Consider the following 27,092-nt stretch of genomic DNA (forward strand, 5'->3'; position numbering starts at 1 on the left):
GGGAGGGGAAGAATAGGGGAGGAGGAGAGGTAGAAGAGGGAGGGGGAGAGGGAAGGAAGGAGGGAGGGAGGAGGGGGAGGGGAGGGAGGGGGGAGGGAGAGATGGGGGAGGGAGGGGAGGGAGGAGGGGGAGGGAGGGGAGGGGGGGCCGCGGGAGCCGCACGGTACCTTGAACTGCCTGGCCAGGTGCTGCCTGTGGCTCTCCTCCACCTGTCTGAACTTGGACTCCAGCCCCTTCATCTGGCTCTCCATCTTCTCCACGTACTGCAAGTCCCTCTGGGTCCGCCGGTCCAGGACCTCTATGGACTGCGACATGTTCTGCACCTGCCAGAAGGCAACAAAGAGGTTCAGGGAAGGCGTGCACGGCGGGTGCCCAAGATGGCATTTGCCAGCGCCGGGAGCCAGAGGCGGCCTGGGCCTGGCTTGACTCGTCTGTCAGGAGTATCGGGCTGTTATGAGCAAGAACCCCGGAACAGAGCAAACAGTCTGGCCAACACTTCCTCTGCCATCTTCCAGGATGTGTTCTTACAACCAGGGTGCAGGGGCCTCTGGCTCCCTGTTGGTCAAAGCTCCAGGCTTACGGCTTTGGGTGGCTTTTTCCTTCGGGGGGACAGGCGATTGCGTCTATTCTGCGGGGGATGAAATCCATCAGGCACAATCGCCAACAAACGTGAACAGCAGGCGGGGCTCCTCTGCCTCCAGGCACAGCTCTCTCCCCCTGAACCCCAGGGTGTCCCGCTGAGAGGGCTGAGGGCACGGCTCGGTGCTCGGCGCAGGGGACGGGCTGCCTGCTCCCGCGTCTCACACACCATCCAGCACACCCCACGGTATCAGGCACATGGCTGCTCCGCAAACATGCACATTCAGAACACAAAGTCAGGGATCACTCACTCAGCAAAGGAAGAACCGCCGTTCCACATCTTTACAGGCAGATCTGAATTGAGTCTAGCCTCGAGATGAAACTTTAATATTCAACAGGGTTCCAGAGAGCTTAAAAGAAAAGCTACTGCCAGAGCATTCTATTTTCAGGAAACTGGCTTGCCCTTCTGCGCCCATGCATTCAGGGTGGCGGGGAGGAGGAAAGCGGTGCACAGTTGCTGTCTGGGTCACTTTCTCAGAATTGAATCCAATCACTAGCGGGAAGATAACTCCATAATCGCAAATCTTCATTTCTGATTTTATGTTTTTTCCTGAATTTGCAGATACCCGCCCTTTTCGGAACAAAATCGTTTGGGGTGTGAGGCTCAGCTTTGCCTGGTCAGTAAAAGAAGTCCCCCCACCAAATAAAAGACCAAGAGGCTTCTCAGTGGGAAGAACTGACGCCGCTCAACTTGGCGCTGAAGAATGCCTGGGGTTCTATGGCTTGTTACTTGAGAGTGACACACAAGAATTCGGTTTAAAATTTCAGGTTTATAACACACAGCACGTAGATGACTATGACGCCCTCTGACCCTTTCTCTTTAGATGCTTCGGGGGGAACTGAAATATATTTGCTCTACTGCCTCAGGCTTCCTGTCCCCCATCTCCCCCGACCCCAGCGGTCTGTTCTGTTCTGTCTCTTTGAGTAACTGTGGACTTCTGAGGAAATCTGTATTTCCTTTATCCTTCCAGGCCCAGCCCAACTGCCACCTCCTCCAGGGAGGCCTCCTTAATGTGCCAAGCCAGAAGTGGCCACACACCACTTGGAAACACTGTCACCTTGTTGGCACCAGGCCTGCACAGCAGCCACTCACATCCCTGTCTCAGCCACCAGGAGGGAGGTGTAAGGGCCTCGTTCACACCTGTTACCAGCACACAGGGTCCAGCCTCTAAGGCGCGGCCACAGCGGGAGGAGGGAACAGAAATGGCAGCTGCAGTCAAGACCGCTGCTCCCCCTCCCTCTCCTGGGTGGACTCTTGAAGCCACAGCAGAACCCACAAGGCTGCTGACTAGACTCTGCTGCACAGAAATGGCCAGGCCCTCGCTGGCTTCAGCCTGGCCTTCTCAGGCCACACATAGCCCTCCCGGCTGTTCAAATGCCAGAGAAGGGTGCTGTTAACGTGTCTGTGTGTGTGTTAGTCGGTCAGTCAAGTCTGACTCTTTGCGACCCCACGGACTGTAGCCTGCTAGGCTCCTCTGTCCATGGAATTCCCCAGGCAAGAACACTGGAGTGGATTGCCATTCCCTTCTCCAGAGGAACTTCCCGACCCAGGGATCGAACCTGGGTCTCCTACATCACAGGCAGGTTCTTTACTGTCTGAGCTACGGGAAAGTCCTGTCTTAATGAATTTAAATGGTTTTAAATCAAATTTTAAATTTGGGAAACACATTTTAAAGATGTCAAGCTACTCATCTGCCCTATAGAGCCCTCCTGCCCACTGCCAGTCCTTCCCAGGCTGGGCGAGCGCCTCCCTTTCCCTCCAATCAGAGCAGATGATCCAGCCCCAGGTGGCAGTCAGGCCCCTGGGCCTCAGACCCGCAGTCTGGAGGCCCTCCACTGAGCGCGCCCATCCCCCCCTCGTAGGACGTGTCCCCAGAGGCCAACTGAGGAGCTCAGGGTCACATGGCTGCCAACGGCACAGGGTACCCCTTCCCCATCCCGCCTAAGGTGGCCACAGGGGCTGAGACGGGCAGGGCGGCAGCAACCCGAGGGGCAGACACCTCTGGCCTGGAGGGGACCCCGCCCACTAGTGTTTATGGGACATTTCTTGGTCTCAGGCACTGGGCTCTGGATCTCATCTGATCTTTACAAAACCCTGGGAGGCAGGCGCTATTTCAAGTCTCATCACAGAGGAGAACAAGGCTCAGAGAAGTTAAGTGACTTGGCAACTGCCACACAGCAGACAGCCACCAGGCAGGGCCTTGACTGGCTCCAGAGCCCACTCTCTCAAATTCTGGGCCTTGAGCTTCTTCACAGACAACAGGGCCTGAGGCTCTAATGCAGGGGGGTGGGCCGGGGGCTGCGATCAGGGGACACTGGGGTCAGGCTCCTCCGAGACTGCAGGCCTCAGCAAAGCAGCAGCAAGGCTCCCCTTTCGGAAGATCTGGGGTGGATTTTAACAGGACCCCAGTCCCAGGGAGAGAACAGACGCTCAGAAGGAAAGAGGAGGAGGGGTGGGAGGCCCCCCACACACTGAGGACGGCTTCTGCTTCAGAGCACAGTGCCTGCCAGGACACTGTACAATCGGGCTCTAAATTTTTCAGCAGCTGTGCTGGGCAGACACACGGGCAGGAGGCGCCTCTGAGGCCAGGGTTCCCAGCAGGGCTCGAGCGGCCGCCCGCCAGCCCCCACGGCCCCTCAGAGCTCCACTCCCTCTTCCACAATCATGAATAATTAAAGGCCCAATTAGGCTCTGGTCTAGTTTGCTGGTAATAAATGTGTGTGAAACCTGTTACATGCATTTTTGTTTAATTCTTTTACCGTGACTTACTGGGGTGGCTGAAGATGGTGGAGCAAAGCGCACGGGGTCTTCGAGGGCAGCCAGCCTCCTGCCCGGGGCGGGGCGCCGAGGCCCCTCCCCAGCCCCTTCCAGAGGGCAGAGCTCCAGGAAGCCCCCACCCTGCCCTCCTGATTTCCAGAGAGGGCCTGCTTTGCCAGAACCTGTGTGAGGGGCTGTAGATGCGCTGAGCCTGCACTGAACTGGACAGATTGGGCAGGCTGCCGGGCCTCCAGTGCCCCCAAGGAAGGCTCACCCCCCAAGGAAGGCCCGCCCCTCAAGGAAGGCCCGCCCCCAGGGCAGGCCCCCGCGCCCCCCAGGCAGGCCCCCGCGCCCCCAGGGCAGGCCCCCGCGCCCCCAGGGCAGGCCCCGCGCCCCCAGGGCAGGCCCCGCGCCCCAGGGCAGGCCCCCATGCCCCCAGGGCAGGCCCCGCGCCCCCAGGGCAGGCCCCCGCGCCCCCAGGGCAGGCCCCCATGCCCCCAGGGCAGGCCCCGCGCCCCCAGGGCAGCCCCCGCGCCCCCAGGGCAGGCCCCCTGCCCCCAGGGCAGGCCCCCGCCCCCAGGGCAGGCCCCCATGCCCCCAGGGCAGGCCCCGCGCCCCCAGGGCAGGCCCCCATGCCCCCAGGGCAGGCCCCGCGCCCCCAGGGCAGGCCCGCGCCCCCAGGGCAGGCCCCGCGCCCCCCAGGGCAGGCCCCCGCGCCCCCAGGGCAGGCCCCGCGCCCCCAGGGCAGGCCCCGCGCCCCCAGGGCAGGCCCCCATGCCCCCAGGGCAGGCCCCGCGCCCCCCAGGGCAGGCCCCCATGCCCCCAGGGCAGGCCCCGCGCCCCCCAGGGCAGGCCCCCGCGCCCCCAGGGCAGGCCCCGCGCCCCCCAGGGCAGGCCCCCATGCCCCAGGGCAGGCCCCGCGCCCCCGCGCCCCTCCTCCACAGCTTGTGCTGCCCAGCTGACGGGGAGCCACGGCTTTCCTGGGGTGTGTGGTGTATGTGTGTGTATAAGTGAGCGCTCGTATGTGATGTGTGTATGATGTGTGTATACGTGTGTGTCTCTGCGGTGCACGTGCGTGTGTTTACGTGTGATGTGTGTGGTGTGTGTGTGTCCTTGTGAGGTGTGCATGTGACCATGTGTATATGTATGTGTGTATGTGTGTGGGGTATGTGTATATGAGTGTGTGTGTGTGTGTATAGCCACATGTGGTGTCCGTGTATCTGTGTGTACAGCTGCATGTGGTGTCCGTGTATCTGTGTGTGTACAGCCGCATGTGGTATCCGTGTGTATCTGTGTGTATAGCTGCATGTGGTGTCCATGTATCTGTGTGTACAGCCGCATGTGGTGTCTGTGTATCTGTGTGTGTACAGCTGCATGTGGTGTCTGTGTGTATCTGTGTGTACAGCTGCATGTGGTGTCCGTGTGTGTGTGTGTGCAGCTGCATGTGGTGTCCGTGTGTGTGTGTGTGTGAAGCTGCGTGTGGTATCTGTGTGCGTGTGTGAAGCTGCATGTGGTGTCCGTGTATGTGTGTGTGTACAGCTGCGTGTGGTGTCCGTGTATCTGTGTGTACAGCTGCATGTGGTGTCTGTGTGTATCTGTGTGTACAGCTGCATGTGGTGTCCGTGTCTGTGTGTGTGTACAGCTGCGTGTGGTGTCCGTATATCTGTGTGTACAGCTGCATGTGGTGTCTGTGTGTATCTGTGTGTACAGCTGCATGTGGTGTCCGTGTATGTGTCTGTGTACAGCTGCGTGTGGTGTCTGTGTGTGTGTGTGTAGCTGCATGTGGTGTCCATGCATCTGTGTGTACAGCTGCATGTGGTGTCCGTGTGTGTGTGTGTGAAGCTGCATGTGGTGTCCGTGTATCTGTGTGTACAGCTGCGTGTAGTGTCCATGTGTATCTGTGTGTACAGCTGTGTGTAGTGTCCATGTGTATCTGTGTGTACAGCTGCATGTGGTATCCGTGTGTATCTGTGTGTACAGCTGCGTGTGGTGTCTGTGTGTGTGTGTGTAGCTGCATGTGGTATCCGTGTGTATCTGTGTGTACAGCTGCGTGTAGTGTCCATGTGTATCTGTGTGTACAGCTGCATGTGGTATCCGTGTGTATCTGTGTGTACAGCTGCATGTGGTATCCGTGTGTATCTGTGTGTACAGCTGCGTGTAGTGTCCATGTGTATCTGTGTGTACAGCTGCATGTGGTATCCATGTGTATCTGTGTGTACAGCTGCGTGTAGTGTCCATGTGTATCTGTGTGTACAACTGCATGTGGTATCCGTGTGTATCTGTGTGTACAGCTGCGTGTGGTGTCCGTGTGTGTGTGCAGCCGCGTGTGGTGTCCGTGTGTGCCTGTGTGCAGCTGCACACGTATGTTCATGCGTGCTGCATGCGTTTGGTGAGTGAGGGTCCCGAGGTGCCACACGCCGTCTCTCTGGGGCGGGTGGTGATGGAGCAGAAGGGCTGTGCTCTGCCCCCGCCCCCAGGAGCTCCCGGGAAACCTGGCACTCAGGTTCTGAGACCCCAGGGCTCCCGTGTGGACTGTCCTGGGAGGCGGGATGGCCGTGATCCAGGGCACCGGCCTCCATGGGGGGCAGGGGGCGCCGGGGCAGGCTCAGAGCTGGCACCCCTGCTCGCCGGCTGTCTACCTTGGGGTAGTCAGCCCACCACCCTGCACCCAGATTCCACGTCTTGAAATGGGGAAATGGTGAAGATCTCACCAGCTTCACCCGGCTCTTGTGAGGAGCAGCCGAAAGAGCAGATCAGACCTGCACGTGCTGTTCCCAGGCGGGTCACAAAGGTGGTGACTTAACCCGCTTTTGCAGCAGGAGGGCGTCCACAGGAGTGATCACCTCCTGGCCATCTCTCAGTCCAACCACCCAGAAGCAGGGAAAAGCCCCCCACCGTGGCCCTGCTCCCGGGAGCACGGGAGTGCTCCAGGTGTGGCTCGGGGACAGCTCTGGCCCTCTGGACCCCAGGCTGTGGGCGTGAGCCCCAGGTGGTGGTGTGGCAGAGAGGCCCGCACACCCCCTCGCTCCGCCCGTGTGGCTCTGGGCGGAGATACTCCCCCGACTCGGGGTAGGCCAGGGCAGTCTCCTCCCTCCCTCCCTCCCTCCATTTCATCCATTCACCAATATTCCCAGCGGGCCGTGCGGGGGGAGGGCCAGGCCTGGGAGCTGGGAGGCACTCTGCAGGCTTGCCACGCCTTGCTGCCAGCGCGGGGGCACACGCAGACACAGACACACACAGAGCCACGCGCCCCACAGACTCACCTTTTCCAGTAGCTGCCTCAGCTGTTTCGTGCGGGCATCCCGTGAGCACATGGTCTGCTGGGGGGCGACCACTGTGCAAATACACCTGCCCTCACTGTCCTGGGCAGAGCTGTACACCTGCCAGCTCTCCTCAGGGTTGGTGGGCAGCACCTGGGGGGCAGGGGGCGAGGGAGAGGGAGGGAGAGAAAGTGAGACCAGAGAACATCGCGCCGTGCATGACCGTCCACGCCCAGCCCCCCGGGAAAGGGCAGAAAAAAAGCGGCCCAAAGACAGCTGCTGGCCGTGGCGGGGTGGGGGGGAGCGCACGGGGGGAGCAACCCAGATAGTCTTCCATCAGGATCCCCAGGGCTGGAAGGGAGTCTAACAGGCACGGCTCTTTCAAACATATTTTTTAATTCAAGGGATTTTTAAACTTAGGGGATGTTTAGAGTTTTGGCGCCTGACCCAGCTGACAGGTTCGGTGGAAGGGAGGGGAGAGCAGAGGCCGCGAGCTGGGTGAGGAGCGAGGCAGGGAAGCAAGGGAAGGCTGGTTGAGTCACAGCCGCACGTAATTCAGAAATAAGATCTCCTCCCGTAAGGCCAGCAGGGGCGGCTGGCGCAGTCGCGCTCCGCTGCTCCCTGAAGCTGGAGAGGAACAGCCAGGATCCAGCTGCCTGTTAGCTGCGAGCTGGGATGACCCCAGGCCCCGGCCGCGTCCGCTGCCCAGCTGGCGAAGGCCCCCGAGGGGATGCTGGGCTTCCACCCCACGCAGGCTGCCGCCCACGAGCCATTTGGCAGATGCCGCCAAGCTGCTGGTGACACCCAGCCTCAGCCCCGAGGTGCGCCCCAGCACCCTCACAACCCCTGAGCTGCACACGGCCGCTGACACGCGGACATAGCTGGTGTCACCTCGCAGCCCAGCTCAGGGGGTCCCGACTGCCAGGTACCCGGGGCGGACACTACCGTCTGAAAACTCACCCCTGAGCACAGATCCTGCGGCCTGCCGGGTGGCCGCAGGTCACCTCCCTGCTATTTTTAGCGTGGGGATGGGGAGAAGTTGGGTGGACGGAGTCCAGGGTACAAACATTGCCATTTCATTCATTTCCAGCCCCAGGGGCACAGGACCTCGGGGCAGGAACAAAGTCATCAGGAAGGAGACGGCGGCGTGCAGGCCTCAGGAGGGCAGATGAGGTGAACGGGCGCCGGCGCCAGAGGGGTCACCGGGAGACCCCCTCAGAGCACGGCGCCCTTCACCGCCGAAGGAGGAGCGGGAGAGGGGCGCGTGTCCTTCACCTCTCCTTTCCGCCGAGAGAGCCGGCCTGGGGCGCGCCCTCTCCTCCGCCCGCCCCGCTCCCGCCGCCACCTGAGTCCGCCGAGCCCAGGGCCGGCCCGCCGCTCGCCCCCTCCCCCAGGGCACCGAGAAGGGACGAGAAGCGCCTGGGGAGGCAGGGCGGGAGGGGACGCGGAGGGCGAGGGGCGAGTCCCGCGGCCGCGCACCCCCCACGCCCGGGCCCCGACCGGCCCCTTCGCACCCTCCGCCGCGGGGACCCGGGGACCTCCGCCTGGGCTGGGGAGAAAGGCGCCTCGGGACTCCGAGGGCTGGAGCTCCTAGCCCGCCCGCCCGCCCGGACCGCACTCCGCCGGTCCAGTCCGGCTTTTGCCAAGTGGGGCGGGCTCAGCTCCGAGCCTAGACCGGACCCGGCAGGACGGGGGCCACCGCGTCTCCCCCTGACTTGCGGAGTGACCTTGGACAAGTCCTCAAGACCCCTGCCTCAGTTTCCAAACCTTGTCAACAAGGGACGTATTAGTTGAATGCGGACTCCCAGCCTCTTGAGTCCCTGGCAGGCTCTCGGGAGGCCCCTGCGAGGGGACCGGACCGAGGCGGGAAGCGCCACACAGAGGGGCCCGCGACCGGCAGAGTGGCCGAGGCTGCGGGTGCGGGGAGCAGGGTCGCCACCGCGGCGCGCGCTCGCCCGGGGCTGGGGAGCGGGAGGGAGCGGGGAGGAGGCCCGGCAGGGCGGGCGGCGGGCGCACTTACGCCGGTGCTGCGATCGAGCGTCCCGCCGCTGGCCGCCGAGAGCTTGGTGGTGTTGAGGCCCACCAGCGAGGGCAGCGTCTGGGACATCCAGTTGGTGATCATAGCCATGGTGCTGAGCACAACCCCGATCTTGAGCAGCGGCACCGACATCGCGCCGGGAACGCCTCCTGCGCCCGCGCCGCGCTGGCGCCGGCTCCGCGCCCCGGGCAGCCTTCAGGCGGCGGGCACCGCGGCGGGCAGGGGCGCCCGGCCGTGTCCCCGCGCCCCCTCCGCCCGCCGCCGCCCGCCCGCCGCCGCCGCCGCCGCCGCCCCGCGCGCCCCGGCCATGGCCGCGCCGCCCCGGGCGCCCGGGAGAGTGGCCGCCTCGCCGCTGCCCGCCGTCCGCTGCCGCCCGCCCGCCGCCGGGAAGGGCCGCCGGCTCGGGCTCCGGCTCCGGCTCTGAGTGCCGCGCGGGCTGCGCGCGGGGGCCGCGGCCAGGAGGCGGGGACACGGCCGGGCGGCGGCCGACGCAATCTGCCCAGGAAATGGGTGGATTTTTCCTCTCCACTCCGGCTCCCCGCCGCCCCCTGGCTGCTGGCAGCGAGGTCTGCAGAGCCCCGTCGACCGCGAGGAAAGACAGACCACCGCCCCGCAAGTCATCAAAATCCGCCCTCAAACACGGCGGCCTTGGCGCACGGGCTGGGCGGGCCTCCGCTCTTCCACCCTCAAGGCCGCCGGCCAGCTAGGCCCGGGCACGGTTCTGAGACCCCACCCGCCCACCCACCCACCCAGCCAGGTCGCTCTTAGCCCGGCTGCTGGAGGCCTGCTAGGTGGTGGTTCCAGGCCCCCTCCAGCCCCGCAGCCCCCCCGAAGCCCAGCAGAAACCCAGACAGCCAGACACTTGGCTCCAAACGCAGCTCGTGGCGGGGGTCTCCAGCTCTGGTGCTGGCAGAGGGGCCGAGGGAAGCAGAGAGGCCCCTCTGGGAGTCCTGGGCAGCTGGGACCCCGCAGGCCTTTGCTGGCAGCCCTGGCTCTGCCCGGTGCGGGCTCCCGGGTCAGGTTGTGAAGGGTGTGGGCATGCGGTGGCGGGGCAGGAGCTGGGCGTGGGTTAGGGGCTCAGGCCTCCGAGCGGGGTTGCTAACGCGGCCCCACCCGGGGTGAGTGTGGTCCAGGTGGTGGGGACCTGGTGGTCAAAGGCCTGGGGGCCAGGGGCGCCTTTTCTCACTGGTTCCTCCTCAGGGTTGTGGGGTGGGGGGAGCTGGTGCCCAGGCAGAGGGGCAGGGGGGCAGGGCAGGCTGGCACCACTCCCCAGCCCTTGGCAGCATCCGTGCCGGGACTTGTGAAGGCCCCTCCGCAGCACAAACGTGAGTGGGTCATACGCCTTAACAGGGCTTCAGAGTTTGCAGGCGGCTTCCAACGGAGAAGAAAGGCACTCCTCCAGGCCACCCAGCTAAGCCTCCCTGCCGTGTGGGGAGGACAGCGCCCCGCGCCACTGTCTGCGTGGAAATCGATCTCCCTTCCCGGCGGGCCAGACGGGCGGACAGAGGCGGGAAGGGGCGGGCTTCCCGGGCCACCGTGGAGGGACGCTGCCTTCCCGGGCTCCACTCTGCTCCCAGGGACAGAGGACTCTAAGCCAGGGCGGCCTTGGCCTGAGCGCGGAGCCGAAGGGGCGCCTTGGGCTTGTTTTTCTGCTTAGAGCAGGGATCTGAGGCAGCCTTCGGGTGGCAGGCAGAGAATTTCAAGAGTTGGGGAAGGGCGCCATCTCCCAGTGCCGGCGGGTACTGCAGGCTCTGCGGGCATCCAGGCCGCCAGTGCGGCCCGCCAGGTGAGGGGGCGGCCGTCCTCCACGCCTGCCTCCTCTCTCCTTCAGTGAACGGTCAACACCGATTTAGGGCCGCGAGCTGTGCCGACCCAAATCATTCACACCCCTCTTCCCGCTGCAGAAGGACACGCACCCCTGCTTTGTTGGGACCCTGCAGATCCCACCCGAGGCTGGTGTCTGCAAAACCCTGACAGTCGGGAAGCAGCAGGCTCTTATCACCTCCCTGTGCACGACGCGGTGCAGACCCCAATCACGGCCGCGACGCGCGGTGCAGCCGCTGTAACCCCCAGCTCAGAAACAACACCAGCGCGGCGGAGCAGACTCCCAGCACCGTGCAGGAACAAAAACCTCCCAACAACCGGCCAACTGACCGAGACAGGTGGCTCGAGTGGTCTCTGTGTGTTCAGATTCTGCGGCCAGACAGCCTGGGTGTGGGCAGCCTGGGTTCTCTGCCTCTGACTGGTTGTGAGACCTGACTGGTTGTGAGACCTCAGCCAAGGTAATTAGCCCTCCCGTGCCTCAGTTTCCCCACCTGTAAAGGGCGTAACAGCAGGGTGTGCAAGGCTTCAGTGAGTCAGCGCAAGAGCAGACATGGTGGCCAGGAGGGGTGCCCGCCCTCGTCACGCCCGCTTTGCAGAAGACCCAGCGCTCGGAGGGGACCCTCAGTGGGGCAACTGACGCGTGGGCATGGGACCGAGCTGGGATTTGACACCCCCAGACACCCCCGCTGCCTCTCCTTAGAGCTGCTTTTTGCTAAAGACCACCCACAAGAGATGCCGTTGGTACAGACATACGAAAACGGAGGAAGCGCTGCTGGAAGTGAAACAACTCGCAACACCCAGAGCTGTTCTAGGAAGGTGAGCGCCAAACGTGCAGACGCAGAGGGTGAAAAAGAAAAAAAAACCTCTTCTGATCTTGAAGAACTTCTGATCTGATTTCATGACAGTAGTGTCCCAGGGGATTTACAATGGGTACTCTAAATTAGAAGAGAGCCAGCCTGGCTGGGCTGTTCAGTGGAGGAAATGAAATCCAGGTCATTTGCACCAATGGAGCCAAGTCCTGCTCCCAAGACCTGCTGGGACTAGATCCGCCCCCCCCCCCCCCCCGCCCCAACAAGGTTGAGGGGCCAGCCCACCCCTGCTCTCCTGGCCCTGGGCCCTCCCAGATGCACCAGAGGGCAGTCAGTTAGGGCCAGCCTGGAGACTTGAAACCCCCTTATCATATTTCTCCTGAGCCTGCAGTCCTGAAGGGGAGCCTGAAGGCGTCCATGGCATCCCCATAAGACATGGCTGACAAGAGTCCTTTAAAAAGCTTTGGGTTACTCACACCTGCTTGTCAAACGCGGGCTGCACCTTGGAATTCCTACAGCTCCCTGGGAACTAAGCTGATCCCCCAGAGCTCAGAGCATTGAGAGGGACGAGAGGAAAGCTGACTCACACCCACCGGACGCCCTTAAATCCTAGCCATCATCTCATCACCGGTCAGCTCGCTACATAGACTCGGATAGACGCACTGCTCCAGCCTCCCCTCCCAGAGTGTGTGGACGGCACTGGGCTGTGCGGTGGACGCAGCCGGCTCCCCCGCGGGGACCCTGCACCCCCGCTGCTCTGAGCCACACCTGCGCTTCTGCAGCCGACAACGTGCGGCTCTCACCACTGGGAGGGTCAAGGCAGGTCACTCCCATCTAACCCCCACCCGGGTCCTCTCCAGTGTCCGGGATCTGTGATTCAGTAGGAGAGACGACTGCTTTTAATGCATTTGGAAAGGGTCACGTGAGAAGCCTCAGCAAGTGTAATTTGATTTAGAAGCTACACAGCATTTCCAAAGGCACACTGTGGCTTGTTGAAGGGTGGAGGCCTATGGATTAAAGGCTCCGTGGCGCTGGCCAACACCGAGTGTTCCTTACAAGGGACCGGAACCCCAGCTCCTACACAGCCCTCCCTGAGCCAGGGCTCACTCACACTCGCAGCCCTGAATAGCCGTCTTTGGACTAATAGAGCAGGTACTGCGCCCCAGACACCCTCACACGAAGCAAGCGGCTCACAGAATCCTTACGGATGCCCTCGGGATGGTGCCAGGGTGGCTTGGCTTTACAGAGAAGGCGTTTGGGGCTTAGAAAGATGACAAGACCTGCCCAAGGTCACATGAGGAGCCCCTCTCCCAGGGTCAGGGTCAGGCTCAAAGACACCGTCCACCTCCACCCCTCGGATGTCACGGTGTTTGGGGCAGTCTGAGACCAGCAGCAGGGTGGCTGATGAACAGCGGATGTTTCCTGCTTACAGTCCTGGAGCCGAGTGTCCGAAATCAAAGTGCCGTGTGGTCACGGCCCAGTGCGGGCCCTCCTCCCTGCGTCCTCACGTGGCGGGAGGGGTGCGGGGCTCTCGAGCTTTGTCAGGAGGGGCCGATCCCATTCAGGAGGGCAGAGCAACTCCTGAAGCCCCCATCTCCTTGTGCCCTCACTTCTGGGGGTGAGGATCTCAACATATGCAATTTGGTGGGCGGTGGGGGGCGGGGGACACAAGCATTCAGACTGCAGCCTGAGCCAGGTGAGAGCTCTCGAGGCGCAGGAGCACCGTGTCTTCGTGGCCACAGACACCTGCCCAGCGCACCATTCCGCGGGCACAGTCCCCTGCTGCTCCAGCCAGAGCATGGCTGGGCTCCGGTCAGCTAAGCCCGGGGGAGGGCGGGGAGCTCTGCCTGCTCCCCGATCCCTGCGGGGCCTGCAGGCTGGGTCATCTGTCCTCACGCCAGCCCGTCCCAGCCTTGACCTTGGTGGGCTCCTTGCAAAGGCACCGGCAGATGGGAAGCAAGGATCCCCGGGCCTCCCGGCTTTGCAGGCGGGGACCGGCGTTACATAACCCTGGACGCGCCCTCCCGCCTCTAAGCCTGTCCTCCTTACGAGGGGTGTTCGCAGGCGGGTCCGGGTCGCAGACAGAGGACCCCCACGGCGGGCCGCGGGGCGAGGGAGCGTGTCGGGCAGGCGCCTCTGATCACCTCCCTTCCACGGACAGGAAACAGGCCCATGGGGCTCGCGGGGACTTACAGGGCCAGGGGCCAGCCTGCTCCAAGGCAGGCCCCAGAGGAAAGTGTGGAGGCCTTTCTGCTGTTTAAGAACATCCTACTTCCCTCAGGTATATGCGTGTGGCTGGGGGTGGGGGCGCGGAGAAGGAAGGGGAGAGAGAGGGAGAAGGCGAGGGGAGGCAGGGGATAGCGGGGGCACGGAGCCTCTCTGCTCCATCCCCCCTGCCTTCCTCCTGCTCTCCTGGGAGCTCTGGGGGCAGCAGGACCTGGCCCTCCGCTGCTGGAGGAGGCCGCCCTCCCAGCGGCCGCGGGGGACCACTGCAGGGGCCCACCACGGACCGTCCTTCCTCTACCGCCTGCTCAAGCCCGCGTTCCCGCTCTACCATCAGGACACACAGCCTTCAGACCCCAAGCCGGGGCCGCCTCCCCGAGGGCGAGCGGGGCTGTCGCTGCCCGCAGAGCCGGCTGCCCCAGGCCCACCCTGGGCCGCCCACACTTTCTCTGCTCCCGCTCGAGAAAGTCCCACACTGCTTACAGACCCGTCGCCTCAGACCGTTGGCCCAGACGGGGACAGAAGCCACGGCCCCACCTTGTGTGAGGCCCCCCAGTAGAAGTGGGGCCTGGTCGCAGGAGAGGCCTGTGAGGGGCGGGGGAGTTCAGAGGGCGCCGGGGTCAGGGCTGGGCTCCAGGGCTGCGGATGCCTCCAGGTCCCCGTTCCTGGGCAGGGCCCCGTCACCCCTAGTGGAGGACAGCCTGGCTTCTGCTGAGTAAGTAACTGACCCTGGCCTGAATTAGAGGGTGATGTCATTGTGAGGACATCTAAGAGGCAACTCTGGGGTCTGCCTGGGAACGCAGGAAACACCCCAGGATGTAACACTCGCTCGGAGCAGAGGCCTCCCCGCAGGTGGATTCTAGAGGCTTCCGCACGCGGCCACTCCGGGGAGCACACGCTCCGCTCTGCGCTCCTCACCAGCATCTCAGGCTGACCACAGCCCCTGCCTGGGGAGCCTGGAGTTGGCCTCAGAAACTGCAGCCCCGCTGCTGACGAGTGGAGCTGGCCTGAGAAATCCCTCAAGCTGTTTACGGGGGGCACTCAGCCAGTGCCCTCTCCCCAGGGGCCACGCGCCACTGACTCCAGCCGTGCAGAGTCACCCGGCGAGATTCAGGGGCTGCCCAGGGCGGGGCGGGGCGCACGCCCACCCGTCACAGAGCAGAGCAGAAGCGTTCTCAGCCCTTTCTCAGGGTCCTGCCGTGCTGCCAGCGCACGGGGTGAAGAGCCAAGTCATCGATAATAGCTACGGACACACCTCTGTTCTTTCTTTGACCTTCAGTCCCTCAAAGCATCCTGTGAAGCCGGGGCCCCCTGTGAGGGCCGGGTGCGCCTGGGGACGCCTGGGCTGGGAGGGTTAAGCTCCCGGAGGGCGTGCTCACCATGCTGCGTGCACTGAACGCCCTAGAGGAGCATCGCCAGGGCGAAAGCTCCCCCGAGACAGAGCCTGGGGCCTTGGCACCTTCCCTCCTCTGCCCTGCACTCCTCGGGTGAGACGCTTCTTACTCACCCCCTCTTACTGAGGGTCTGCTTTTAGATGCCGTGACCTGAACGTCAGGAACACGCAGGCCAAGCGCCCGCTGCTGAGACCTGGGCAAGGAGATGGGGAAGCCCAAGTCTTCTAAACGTCGCCATGGCCCACTGTCAGCTGGCGTTTGTCCTGGGGTTTAACTGGGGGCAGGAGAGGGGGGGCGCCCTGTTAGTAAGGAGGAGCCCCCTTCCTGCAGCTGTGCTGTGAAAGTGAAAAGTGAAGGTCACTCAGCCGTGTCTGACTCTTTGCAACTCCATGGACCACACAGTCCATGGAATTCTCCAGGCCAGAATACTGGAGTGGGTAGCCTTTCCCTTCTCCAGGGGATCTTCCCAACCGAGGGATCGAACCCAGGTCTCCCGCACCGCAGGCGGATTCTTTACCAGCTGAGCCACCGGAGAAGTGCTGTCTTCCCCCCAAATTACAGATCCCACCAAACGCAACAGTGTAACCGGGTGTCGGGGGTGGTTCGGAGATTCAGAGGGGACATGGACCAAGAAGGGCCGTGTCCTGTTTCTCACTTCCCGGAGCTCAGTCCCTGAGCAGATGCTTGCAGAGTCGGGCAGTGCACAGCTCCCTGAGTGAAGCCTCCCTTTAGGCGGGAGAGAGCAGTGCTCCCTCGAAGGCGCCCTCCCCTTCCCGGGATGAAGGGCTTGCCGGCTCTCTCCAGCTCAGGGGCGGGAAGCAGCTGACCCTTCACAAAGCTCCAGGTCCAGAGCGGGCTGAGCGCTGGGCCACACAGTTAGAGACCCGGCTTTCAAACCCTCTTCCAAAGGCCACACGAGCCGGCGTGACGGTGCCCCTTCCTTGCTGGTTCTCAGCGATGCCATTCTCTGCGCTTTGTGTTTCTCTCTCTTTTGTAACGAGAACACAAACTCGGGTGTCCGGCAGACCTGGGCTGCATCCGGGGTCTGCTACCTACTCGCTGGGCCACTGGGCAGGTGACTCAGCACCCGCCGCCCGCGCCTCGGCCTCCTCGTCTGGAGATGGGACAGTGGCTCAGGGTGCTGAGGCGTAGGCTCCCGCGGTGGGGAGGGGCCGGCGCTCAGCGACACGCAGGGATATTAACCCCCACGACTGGTTCCCCCCTAGTGCCTTCAGCTCCTGGCCAAGTTTCTGACATGTAACAGTGTCAAAACGTGAAGACGGCGCATCTCCCTCTGTGGTTTCTCCCCCCTTATCTGGGCCGCCGTGGGAGGGACCTCAGGCTGCTGCCCGGGGGTGAAGAGTGTCCGCGGGGCACCCCCCAAAGCTGAGAACAGTTCCTGTCCCCACTGCCCCGCCCGCAGTGGCGTGCATCTAATTCAGTTCAGCCAGGTATTAGTTTTGCACGACTTTACACTGGGTGTGAATACTGATTACAGGGCCCGGTAACTCTTGTAATAAATACAACCCAAGGCAGAACATCACCTTTCTTCCCACTGGGGAAGGCTGGAGTCGGTGGGACGAGGGACACACTGCTTTCAGAGAGGAAGCAGCTGCCTCACAACAGGGATTTACAGCCCTGCCCCTGGGTGTCACAGAGGGTGTCCCGGGGCCTTCCCGCCCAGAAACGGGGGCACCTCCTGGGCAGCCTCTGGCCAGCCCCCGAGGCAGTGGCCAAGCTCACTGCAGAGACGGAGTCAACTCCACGCATTCTGAACTGCCTGGTAGAGGGAACGAGCCCAGCCGTCCTGAACCCCCCACTCCCTGGACCACTAACACCCCAGCACAGGTGCACCAAAGAGCTGGGGGAAGTGAGGGCCTGGGGCAGATGGACAGGACGCCAGTGGGATCGCCGAGCCTCAGCTCCCATTCAAGCAGGTGACAGAATCCATGCTTCTGTCTGAACGGACAGCTTTATTCTTGTTTGCTTTGTTCGGGGCGCTGGGTTGGGGTCTTCACTCTGGCTGGATGTGAGGAGGTGAGAACAGGTTTGAAGAGAGAGGGTCCTGATAGTCAGCTCCATGCCAGCCCCGCTGCGACACCTGCCTGTCGGCTCACAGAACCCACCCCCACCCCACTGCCGGGGGCCACTCAGACCTCTTCTCGGACCAAGCCCCGGGCAAGCGTCACCAGTCACCCCATAAAGCCTGGGGGCCCCCGACGGCCCAGGGACAGCTGACGCTCCGAGGCGCCCTGTGCTCCTTTCACAGATGGAACCCCCACCCCAAGGGGTCCGAAAGGCCGCGCCCGGCCTGGGGACTAATGAAAAAGGCTCCACTTCGCCCCTGAGATAAAGCTAACCCCTCAGTGCTCCTTTGCTGTGCGCCGAGGTTCTGGGCCCGTCTGCGTGATGTGGCCTCTGTGTGCAGCAGCCCTGCCCACCTGTCCCTCCCCATCTTCCTGCCTGGGCTCGGCAGGTGCAAACGGCACCCTTTCTCCAAAGCACTCTCAGCTCCCTCCACTCCGATCCCAGAGTCCTTGGGCCTCTCGAACAAGCCGGCTTGGCAGCGTCTCAGTCCCCCCACTAAGCACCGTGGCCCGTGTGCCAGACGGCCAGGCCTGGACTCAGCATCGCCAGCCCAGGCGTGCCGGAGTCAAGCCTGAGCAGCTGGTATCAGAGAGGGGCACTGGCAGTAAAGGAGGACAGGCCGGAGCGGGGGGCAGCGGGGGCGTCCTCGAGCCTCACCAGGCTTCACGCTCCTCTTTTAAAAGGGCAGACATTCAGGCTGAAGCTCAGAGCCCTTCTCAAGATCACCAGAGAGTGGCTGGTGGGGCCGGGAGGGGAGGGGCAGCTGGGCCCAGGGTCACTGTCAAGAGCTGCCCTCCTCTTCCGGCCACCTCTCACGGCGGACCATGTGCTTCTTGCAAGGGAAGGTGAGCTGGGCTGGGGTGGGCAGGGCGCCTCCACCAAGACGCCGGTCGGGCTCTGCATTCTGCCGGGAAGCTTTGGTGGTGCTTCTCAAGGAGCTGGGAACGCCAGCCTCTTCCTAAAAACTACAGCACAAGGCCCAGTCAAGCGTCTTTCCTTCTGGGGACAGAGTTCATCTGGGCCCACGAGCCTGGCGCGTAGTAGGCCATCGATCACTAGCTGGCGTTTGACTGAGTGGCTCATCGTAAGCGCGCTGTTGCGAGAACAGATGGCCCGGCCATGTGCGCTCCTCCCGCCCCCCGCCCGTCTGCCTGAATCCTTCAAGCAGCACAGGTGACACCCACACGGGCGACTTGCTCGCATTCGGACGGGCCCTAATCCACAGACACAGCGGCCCTGGAACCTTGTGTCCACGTTCTTCGGAAGGGCCCTGAGACGGAGGGTGCGGGCGTGGGGGCAGCTTACTTGAAGCGGGAGAGGAAGAGGGTGGGGGCCGACGGAGCCCACCCAGGCCTGTCAACACTGCGCTGCCCCCCTTGTCCTGAAGCCCAGAGGGGATTCACCCATCACACGTGCAGGGACCATCGCTCCTGACGCCAGGCAGTGTGGCTTCCCAGAGTCGGATCCCTTTGGGATCAAGAAAGCAAGGGTCTTGGGTAGGGGTGTCCCTGGGGAGCGCTCAGATTCACAGCAGCCCTGTACCTACACCCACCTCCAAACCCAGTCCCCGCCTTAGAGGTCTGACAAAGGAGAGAGGCGCCTGGCCTGACCCCAAAGAAGCCCACCTGGGTGGGGCCAGGGCAGCCGGGGTCTCTGGAGACGGGGGCCAAGCCAGCCACCCTCTGACCGCTTCACAGACGTGGACCGGTTAAAGCAATCTCTGCCAGTTGGGCCTCGGTTCTAAAATCCCATTCCCATTAGGAATACTAGGCTTCTGACGGAAGATTCTCACAGCACAGACTCAGAGGCAGGCCGGGAGGGTAGGGCCCTGCCCCTCAGCTGTGTTGAGGGAGGCATTCCCTTGAGGGATCCTACAGCTCCGCTTCACAAACAGGAAGCTTCCAAAGAAAACAACATCGTTTCCCTTCCTGGCCCAGCGGCCTCGGGGAGCTGACCAGGGTCCTGAAGGGGTGGTGTGGCTGCAGGTGTGTGTGTGCAGGGGCTGGCCACGCTCGGCCGTCCAGCGCCGACAGCGTGGACGGGCAAGAGCTCTCGCCACCCAGACAAAGCTTCCAACCCAAGCTAGACCAGAAGTTTCTTCCAAGGACAGGGGACCTTTAAAAAGGCTGAGGAGTGAAGCCCTGGAGGAGGGCTGGAAATGGAGACTCAGGGAGCCTGGAGCTGAGGAGGCCGGTAGGGCTTGGAGGGCCCGAGGGTGGTCACTTCCAGGGCACCCAGACCAGCCGTCCCCTCCCCGCGATGTCTGAAGCAGGCACATGCCTCCTGGCTCCTTTCTGCTGTGTGTGCTCGTGTGCGTGGAGTGGGAGCGTGTGTGAGCGTGGGCACGCGCATTCATGCAGCGTCCACTCACAGAGCCCGAGTCTGCCCCTCGGCCAGGCCTTCCCCACAGCCAGGAAAACTCTCTCGGAGACTGGGTGGACCCTCTCCAGGGGCCCTGGCTGATTTCCTGTGTGGCACCAGCAGGGTCTCCTAGCGAAGGCAGACCCTCCGCGGCTGGGGCTGGGGCCGCACGCACCTCCCGCAGAGCCAGGGAACCAGCAAGCGCTTCCCGGCGAAAACAAGGGCCGCTTATTCCAGAGCCTTCTCTCCTGCGATCCACCTCTCACCCTCTCTTCTCTCTTTTGTTTCCTCTTTTATTCTGAGAGGGAGGGAGGTGCAGAGGCAAGAGGGAAGAGAGGAGGGTTGGGGGCAGCTGGTGCCTGGGGCCAAGCTCCTGGCAGCACCCTCAGCACCTCCCGGACTCGCAGCTGCAAAGGGCATCTCCCGGCTCAGATCGTGGCACAGTGGCACCGTGGAAAGGGCATTTTAATGTCACTCTGAGCGGCCTGGCTCCCGAAGCTGGCAGCCTCTTGCCAACACCCCGGTGCCAAAGCAACACCCAGCCCGCCTCCCCAGACCCGCCAGCTGCCAAAGTGACACCCCGCCCGGCGCCCCAGACCCGCCAGCTCTCGGATGCATTTGAAAATGGAGAATGCCAGCCCGAGACAGGCTCTCTATTGATACATTGTTCAGGGATGGCTGGTCCACTTAAAATGCCCAGCGGTGCCCACACACGCTCGCCACTCACTTCATGCCACGCATGTGGCCACAACCTCCCCCCGAAACCTCCACATGGAGCCCACAATGCACCCAAGCCTCAGACACGGTGGCTTGCCCTCCCGGGTCCGGTCTCCCGGCACCATGCCCACCGCCAGCTCGGGAGCCCCAAGGGCAACAACTGTAGCCAGGGACAGGGATGCAGGGGCGGGAGTTGGGTCACATCCGCCTCCGAGCGCGCCAGCGGCTCCGACCGCCCGCTCGGTCCTCCTCCCCGATGACAATAGCTGCCCAAAGGCCCCCTGCACTGCCCCTTGAACTTCTCAGCAGGGAGTGGGCAGCCGGGGCGTCCAGGAGGAAGGGGTCAGGGCTGAGGGTCCTGGGGACACAGCAGCAGTCTGGGGTCAGCCTGCGCCCCTTCCTGCATCCCAGGTGCAGCTGGTCCCCTCCCCAATCCCGCGGCCGCGCCCGGGCCGGGGCGGGGGTGGGGGGCGCCGAGCTGTGCGGAGCGGCTCCCCGACTTTGCCGGCTCCGGGCCGGGCGGGCGCCTCGCGCGCAGGGAGAAAAATGGCGTTGGATGCACGTACTTGGGTGAGTTCGGTGCCCATCAGGATGAGGAACAGGAGGCTGAGGAGCTTCCGGGCCGGTTGCATGTCTCGCGGCCGCCTCCGACGTCCTGGCGTGCGGGGAGCCCTGGGTGCTCGGCGGCCGGCGGCTGCGTGGACGCGGACGCACTCCCGGTCTGCGGGCTCCGCGGCGGCGCCCGGCCGTGTCCCCGCGCCTTCAGCACCCGGAGCAGGCGGCGCGCGGGGTCTGCTGCGCGGAGCCTCCGCTCTGCATCTCCTGCGAGTCGAGCGGCTCCGCGGTCGCCGGGCGGGGCAGGCCGCCCCTCCGCCCCTCCTCGGCCCCTCCTCCTGACGGCCCCGCGCCCGCAGAGCTCGGGCGCGCGGCTGGGCAGCCCGGGTGCCAAAAGTTTGCGGGGAAGGGGCGGGGGCGGGGAGGTGCAGGGGGGCCCGCGCACCACGCTCACGCGCGGGGGGTGGGGAGGGCGGCGGCGGGGAAGCCGGGACAGGATGTGACATCAAGCAGGCGGGGGAAATTTAACTGGGAGGGAAAACTCCACCCTGGCTGGCCGGGCGGAGTGGCTCCAGGCCCCCTGGCCTCTGGGATCCGGGCCCCCCTGGACTCAAAGAGTGGACGCAGAGCAGGGAGGGGCGCAAGCCGAGGATGGAAAGGCTGGCCATCTCCCGGAGGTGTCCTTGGAGGCCACGCCTCAGTGAGATAAGCTGAGGAGCCGGGAGGGGGGATGGGGGAGAGCTGAAGGGGGATGGACTCAGAGCTGGAGAGCGGGCCCTCACGGGTCTCCTTCCTGTCCTTCCGGGTGCCCAGCAAGAGCGCAAAGAGGGAACAGATGTCGCCTGCAGGTGCTTCTGCCCCAGGCGGGCCTCTTGGCTGAGGGTCTGGCCTTGTGTTCGTGGTTCATTTGCACACATGGGGGCAGGTGTGCACGGGCGTGTGCGTCTGCACTGGGCGTGTGCACGTGTGTTCAGATGGAAACAGACCCAACTCTGCCCACCCAGGATGCCTTTGCTGAACTGGGAGCCTAGGAGAGTTCGGTGGGCTCCAGACCCCGGAGCGCAGGCTCCTGTCTTACCCAGGGGCGTGGACTCCACCCTCCAGCTGTGAGGAGATGCGCTTTCTTCCTGGCCCCTCTCTGTGTCGGCACTCCCAGCCCAGATCCGAGTCTTGGAGCCCGTAGTCTCCATCATATGCCCATTCGAGGGGAGAAGTCCCGAAGCACCGCTGTTCTCTGAGAAGCTACCCTGGTACTGGGTGTTAGGGGTGGAGTGGCCCAGGCCTCTTGCACCACAGGTGGCAAAGCTGGAGCCTGGGGTGTAACTCACACGGGTCGCCAGAGCGGGAAGTCCCGGAGCGAGGCTGTCGCTGTTTCAGCCGCTTAGTCGTGTCCTTCTCTTTGCAACCCCGTGCGCTGCAACAACAGGCTTCCCTGACCTTCACTGTCTCTCAGGCTGGCTCAGACTCATGTCCACTGAGTCAGCGATGCTGTCTAACATCTCGTCCTCTGCTGCCCCCTTCTCCTTTTGCCTTCAGTCTTTGCCAGCATCAGGGTCTTCTCCAATGAGTTGACTCTTCACGTCAAGTGGCCAAAGTATTGGAGCTTGAGCTTCAGCATCAGTCCTTCCAATGAGTATTCGGCGTTGATTTCCTTTAGGATTGACTGGTTTGATCTTGCAGTCCATGGGACTCTTTAAGAGTCTTCTCCAGCACCACAATTTGGAAGTATCCATTCTTTGGTGCTCAGCCCACTTTATGGTCCAACTCTCACATCTGTACCCGACTCCTGGAAAAACCACAGCTTTGACTACACAGACCTCTGTCGGCAAGGTGATGTTGCAAATCAAGGCATCCGTGCATGCTAAGTTGTTTCACTTAAGTCTGACTCTTTGTGACTCCACGGACTGTAGCCCACCAGGCTCCTCTGTCCATGGAATTCTCTAAGCAAGAATACTGGAGTGGAAATATATATTTTACTATATTCAATTTTTACAGGTAAAATGATAATGTGATATACCAAAACCATCGGCTTGTATACTCTAAGTGGGTGAATTGTATGGTTTGTGAATTATATCTTAAGAAAGTTGTTTTTGTTTTTGTTTTTTTTTTTTTACTTTATTTTACTTTACAATACTGTGTGGGTTTTGCCATACATTGACATGAATCCACCACGGGTGTACATGAGTAAGAAAATTGTTTTAAAGAGTTACACAGACTCATTATTTTTATTGCTTGAAGAGTTAACATACAAAGAAGAATGTAGCAGGAGAGACAGAAGCCGCTGCCCGGGACGGGGTGCTGGGGCCAGCTCGGGGTGATGCAGACGTTTCCTGTGCGTGCAGACGAAGTACTGGGAGGAAGTATTGGGTCTTGTTCCCTAAAACCAAACATGACTTCTGGCCGTGGGGGTCACCCTTCCGTGCCCACGCGTTCTGCGGGGGCGTCAATGAGGCGGCCCCTACCTGCCAGCTGTGAACAGGGAGGGAGCCGAGGCCTCAGGAAGCGCCCAGGACGTGCCAGGCCCACAGACCAAAGGCAGGGGACAGGTGAGCAGAGCTGATGTCACTCCCGCGCGCTTTGCAACTTGGAAATCCTAGCTTGTCCTTGAACCTGACAGAGGCTGGGAAGACGAAGTCAAACTGAGATGTTGCTGACTGAAAGCTCGTTTGTCTTCGCAGCACGAGCTAGGCTCTCCCGAAAGAGCCCTGTGATATGGAGAAAGGAAGCGTCTCTGCGTTTCAGGGCTTGGTTCGCATCATCAGGGTGTATATCCTCATTCCCTCCTGCAAACCGAGTCCCTTATAGTCGGGCCTTGTTCTGCTCCAGTGCCCACCCCGGCACCCCCAGCAGCCCCTCCTCAGCTTTCTGCTCCCGACCACTGCTTTGGGGCTGGCCAAAGCTGGGGTGCGAGGTGGCCACACCTCTCTGCTGACCAGCGTAGATTCCAGTCTCCTCGCCCAGCGACTTTCCCGCCTGGCAGACCGTGAAGCCCCCAGAGCAGTGGCTGCAGGTAGAATCAGGCTGGGGGCTGTGTCTGTGTGTCTGGCAGCCGGAGCAGCCTCTTGCCCCCTTGTGCCAGCTCTGAGCCCCTTCAGCTGGTGCAGCAGGTCCTGGGCACCCCCTCTCCTGCCATCCGTCCGTCTGGAACTCAGGCCTGAGCTCGGAAGGAACCGACTTCCTGCCGAGATGCCTCAGGATGCCGCCAAATCAATGGGGCTCGTGCTCCTTTAAGACAGGCCTCCTCCTCCCTCTGCCAGGCTCCTTAGAAGGTGACAGAGCGGTTGCCTAGGCAACGGCATTGCCTCTCCCTCCTCCTCCCTGCAAATTTCCCAGCAAGTGGGGCCCAGCCCACGCGAGCAGCCCGGCCTCGGTGCTCAGAGCTGTGGGCTGCCCACTGCCCGTTCGTCCCCCTCACCAGACCTCCACCCTCCCTTCTCAGCCCCCCTGGTGCCCACTCTCCTTTTTGGACTGACCCTCATGGATGGTAGCTGTTGACCAAGACCTACTGTGTGACAGGCCTGGACAGACAGGGTTGGTCTCCGGCTGCAGGCACCAGCGGGCACTCACTGGTCAGCCCTTGGACCAGGCGGCCGGCTTCTAATCTTGGGAAGTTGTCTGGGCAGAAGCGGCAGCCGGTCCTGGATGCGGGGCAGTGTCAGGGCGGAAGTGAGGAGCACGCAGATGACCCCTTTCTCATCCCTGCGGTGTGCCCAGCTGTCCCGGGGCTTATACAGCTTCTCAGGAAGCCCCAGCCTTGTGGGAGGTGACGGTCACTCTGCTGCTGACCATCCAGGAGCCGGTGGCACTAAGACCCCCACTCCCCGGGCTGCAGCCCCAGCTACGCCCCCCACCCCTGCCTCCCCTCCCCTCTGCCCAGCTGGGCTTCCGGGAACCATCCTTGGAGGCACTCTTGGCCTCCAGCCCCCTGGCGGTCCCCATCCTGCCTGCTCCGGGACAGCTCCTGGGACCGTTCGGATAGTTCTTGTGAACTCGTGACCTGCCCGCAAGGGTGCCCGGTGCTCCCAGGGGTCCTGCCTCAGCCCCTCTGCAGCTTAGACTCTCCCAGCTGCTCTCACTGGCGTGGTCCCCTCCTCACACGGCCTGCACTGTGCGTGGGGCTCCCACCTGGAGGTCCACGTCCGGGCTGAGGCCTGCTCTGTCCCGGGATGGTCTGCCTCCAGCCCCGCCCTTCCCCCGCCATTCCCACGGGCACCGAAGGGCGGCCGTGCGACCCCGCTTACTGAGGGCGCCCTTTCTCTTTCTTCCGTCCCGCATCGGGCCCCCTCTCGGTCCCCTTCACAGAAACAGGCTCTTCACTCCCCGTGTCCACGGCTCTCCTGATCTATCCTGGCCCCCAGCTCAGGCCACCAAACCCAGCTGCTGAACGAGGGCCTTCATCTCACGTGGAGACGTCAGCGGCACCCCGCTGTGGTTGGTGCCCCCACCTCCCCTGGAGCCCGCCCGCCCTCTGGACCTGCCGCCCACTCCCCGTGGCCGTCACCGGGCCCTGTGGCCCTCCCCGTCTTCCTGCCTCCCGAAGGTCTCCGCCGGGTGCTTGCTCCAGGCCACAGCAGCAACCACACGTCTGTGATGCCCTCAGACTCTTCCCGGAACCCCGGACTGGGAGCCGGCTCCCAGCCTGACAGCTCCCCGGCTGCTTAGTGAGAGGGGCCGTGACACAGCTCCTGGGGCCCTGAGCATCCCAGCCCACAGTCTCCCTGTTTCCGGTAGCAGCAACCATGCCCTGTTTCCACCGCTCAGACTAACTCGCCAGGAGTGATGCTGGCTCCCCCCGGGGGCTCCAGGGTCCTTCCTGGCTTTCAGTTGCTGGCGGCCGGCCACCTGAGCTCCTCGGCTTGTAGCCGCATCGTCTCCGAGGCCCGCATCCTCACGCTGTCTGCTCCATCTTCACCTCCCCTTCCCCTCTGTGGCTGCGAATCTCCCCTGGGTCCCTCCTTCAGGGACACTTGAGATTGCATCAGGGGCCACCTGGATAGTCCAGAATGGTCTCCCACGGCAAGATCCTTACCTTGATCCCAGTTCCAAAGACACCTTTTCCGTATGAAGTAACGTTGGCAGGGACGGTTACTACGTGGACATCTTTTGGACCATTGTTGTTCAGCGGAGAGCAGGGACAGAAAAAAAGCGAATGAAAAGCTGGGCGAATATTGCCTGTGGTGGGTGCTGGGGGGGTAAGGGCCAGGATGCTCTGGGGAGGGCCTTTGGGAGGAGGCGGCCAGGAAAGCCCTCTGAGGGCCTTTGGGAGGAGGCGGCCAGGAAAGCCCTCTGAGGGCCTTTGGGAGGAGGCGGCCAGGAAAGCCCTCTGAGGGGCTTTGGGAGGAGGCGGCCAGGAAAGCCCTCTGAGGGCCTTTGGGAGGAGGCAGCCAGGAAAGCCCTCTGAGGGGCTTTGGGGTGGGAAACAGCATCCGGTGGTGACTTTGTGCCGGGGGGGGGGGGGGGGGGAGGGTAGAGACGTCGGGCGCGGGCAGAGGGAGCGGGGACTGGAGATGGAGCACAGGGGCGGGAGCTGGCAGGACCGTGCCCGCCGCGGAGATGCGTTTAAAGTCTGTTCTTGGAATGGAGTGGCCAGGCTTGGGGGACGGGAGGTGACCTGATCTGGGTGCATTTGGAGAGCTCTGCCTCCCTGTGGAAAAGGGAGGTGGGCGGGGGTCGAAGTGGGACCCCTGAGGCTGTTTCCCTGGGCTTGGCTGAAGGGGACGCATAAGGCATGGATGGAGGCATGGATGGACAGGACCTGCTGACCGCTGGGTGTGGGGCTGGGGAGCCAAGGGTGGTTTAGAGGCTGGCTTGGGGCTCTGGGTGCCAAGTGGGCTTTCCCTGCAGGGGAGATGTGGAGAGAGCAGGTAGCGGAGTCAGGGGCTCTGGGTGAGAGGCCTGGGAGGAGGTGCTGGGTGTGGGGCGCGCTGAGTCAGAGGCTGGGGTGGGCTGCCTCGGGGTCCGATGGGCAGAGGAGACAGGGTTGCCAGGACAGGCATAGGGAACCGGGGTGAAGCCAGATGGGCGGTCCCCTCCCTGAGGCCAGGACGCACCGCGCTGCCGCTGTGGGGTTGGGTCCAGCCCAGCGCCCCTGCTTCTCACCTGACCGTCCTGCCCAGGCCCCCAGCCCGGGCCTGGCTGGCTCCCATGAGGGGTTCCCACCCTGGTAGCCCACCCAGCTCCCAGCTTTCCTCCTGGTCAGAGAAGAGCGGGGGACGGTGGGTTCCCACCCTGGTAGCCTGCCCAGCTCCCAGCTTTCCTCCTGGTCAGAGAAGAGCGGGGGACGGTGGGTTCCCACCCTGGTAGCCCGCCCAGCTCCCAGCTTTCCTCCTGGTCAGAGAAGAGCAGGGGACGGTACAGGCGCTAAAGCTGCTGTGCTTCTGTGTCCTGGGGCCACGTGCAGTGAAGTGCGTCTTCACTGTATCTGTA

The 27,092-nt window shown here is 63.1% G+C and overlaps 1 protein-coding gene across 2 annotated transcripts in view; it reads right to left on the minus strand.

Annotated features, from left to right (window-relative positions):
- Positions 1-21,069, minus strand: part of OLFM1 (olfactomedin 1) — a 38,755-nt gene extending 17,686 nt beyond the window's left edge. The window contains exons 1-3 of one of the 2 annotated variants that reach the window (XM_018056196.1): positions 20,678-21,069; positions 6,661-6,810; positions 168-323 (exon numbers count right to left, since the gene is read on the minus strand). In XM_018056196.1, the coding sequence (XP_017911685.1) occupies positions 168-323; positions 6,661-6,810; positions 20,678-20,743 (372 nt within the window). In that variant the 5' untranslated portion in view covers positions 20,744-21,069. Of the gene's footprint in view, positions 1-167; positions 324-6,660; positions 6,811-8,677; positions 8,929-20,677 lie in introns of those variants that run through there. The other variant, XM_018056195.1, reaches the window with a different exon arrangement.

The sequence above is a fragment of the Capra hircus genome, chromosome 11, assembly GCF_001704415.2.
Source record: "Capra hircus breed San Clemente chromosome 11, ASM170441v1, whole genome shotgun sequence".
In the NCBI taxonomy this organism is placed as follows: domain Eukaryota; kingdom Metazoa; phylum Chordata; class Mammalia; order Artiodactyla; family Bovidae; genus Capra; species Capra hircus.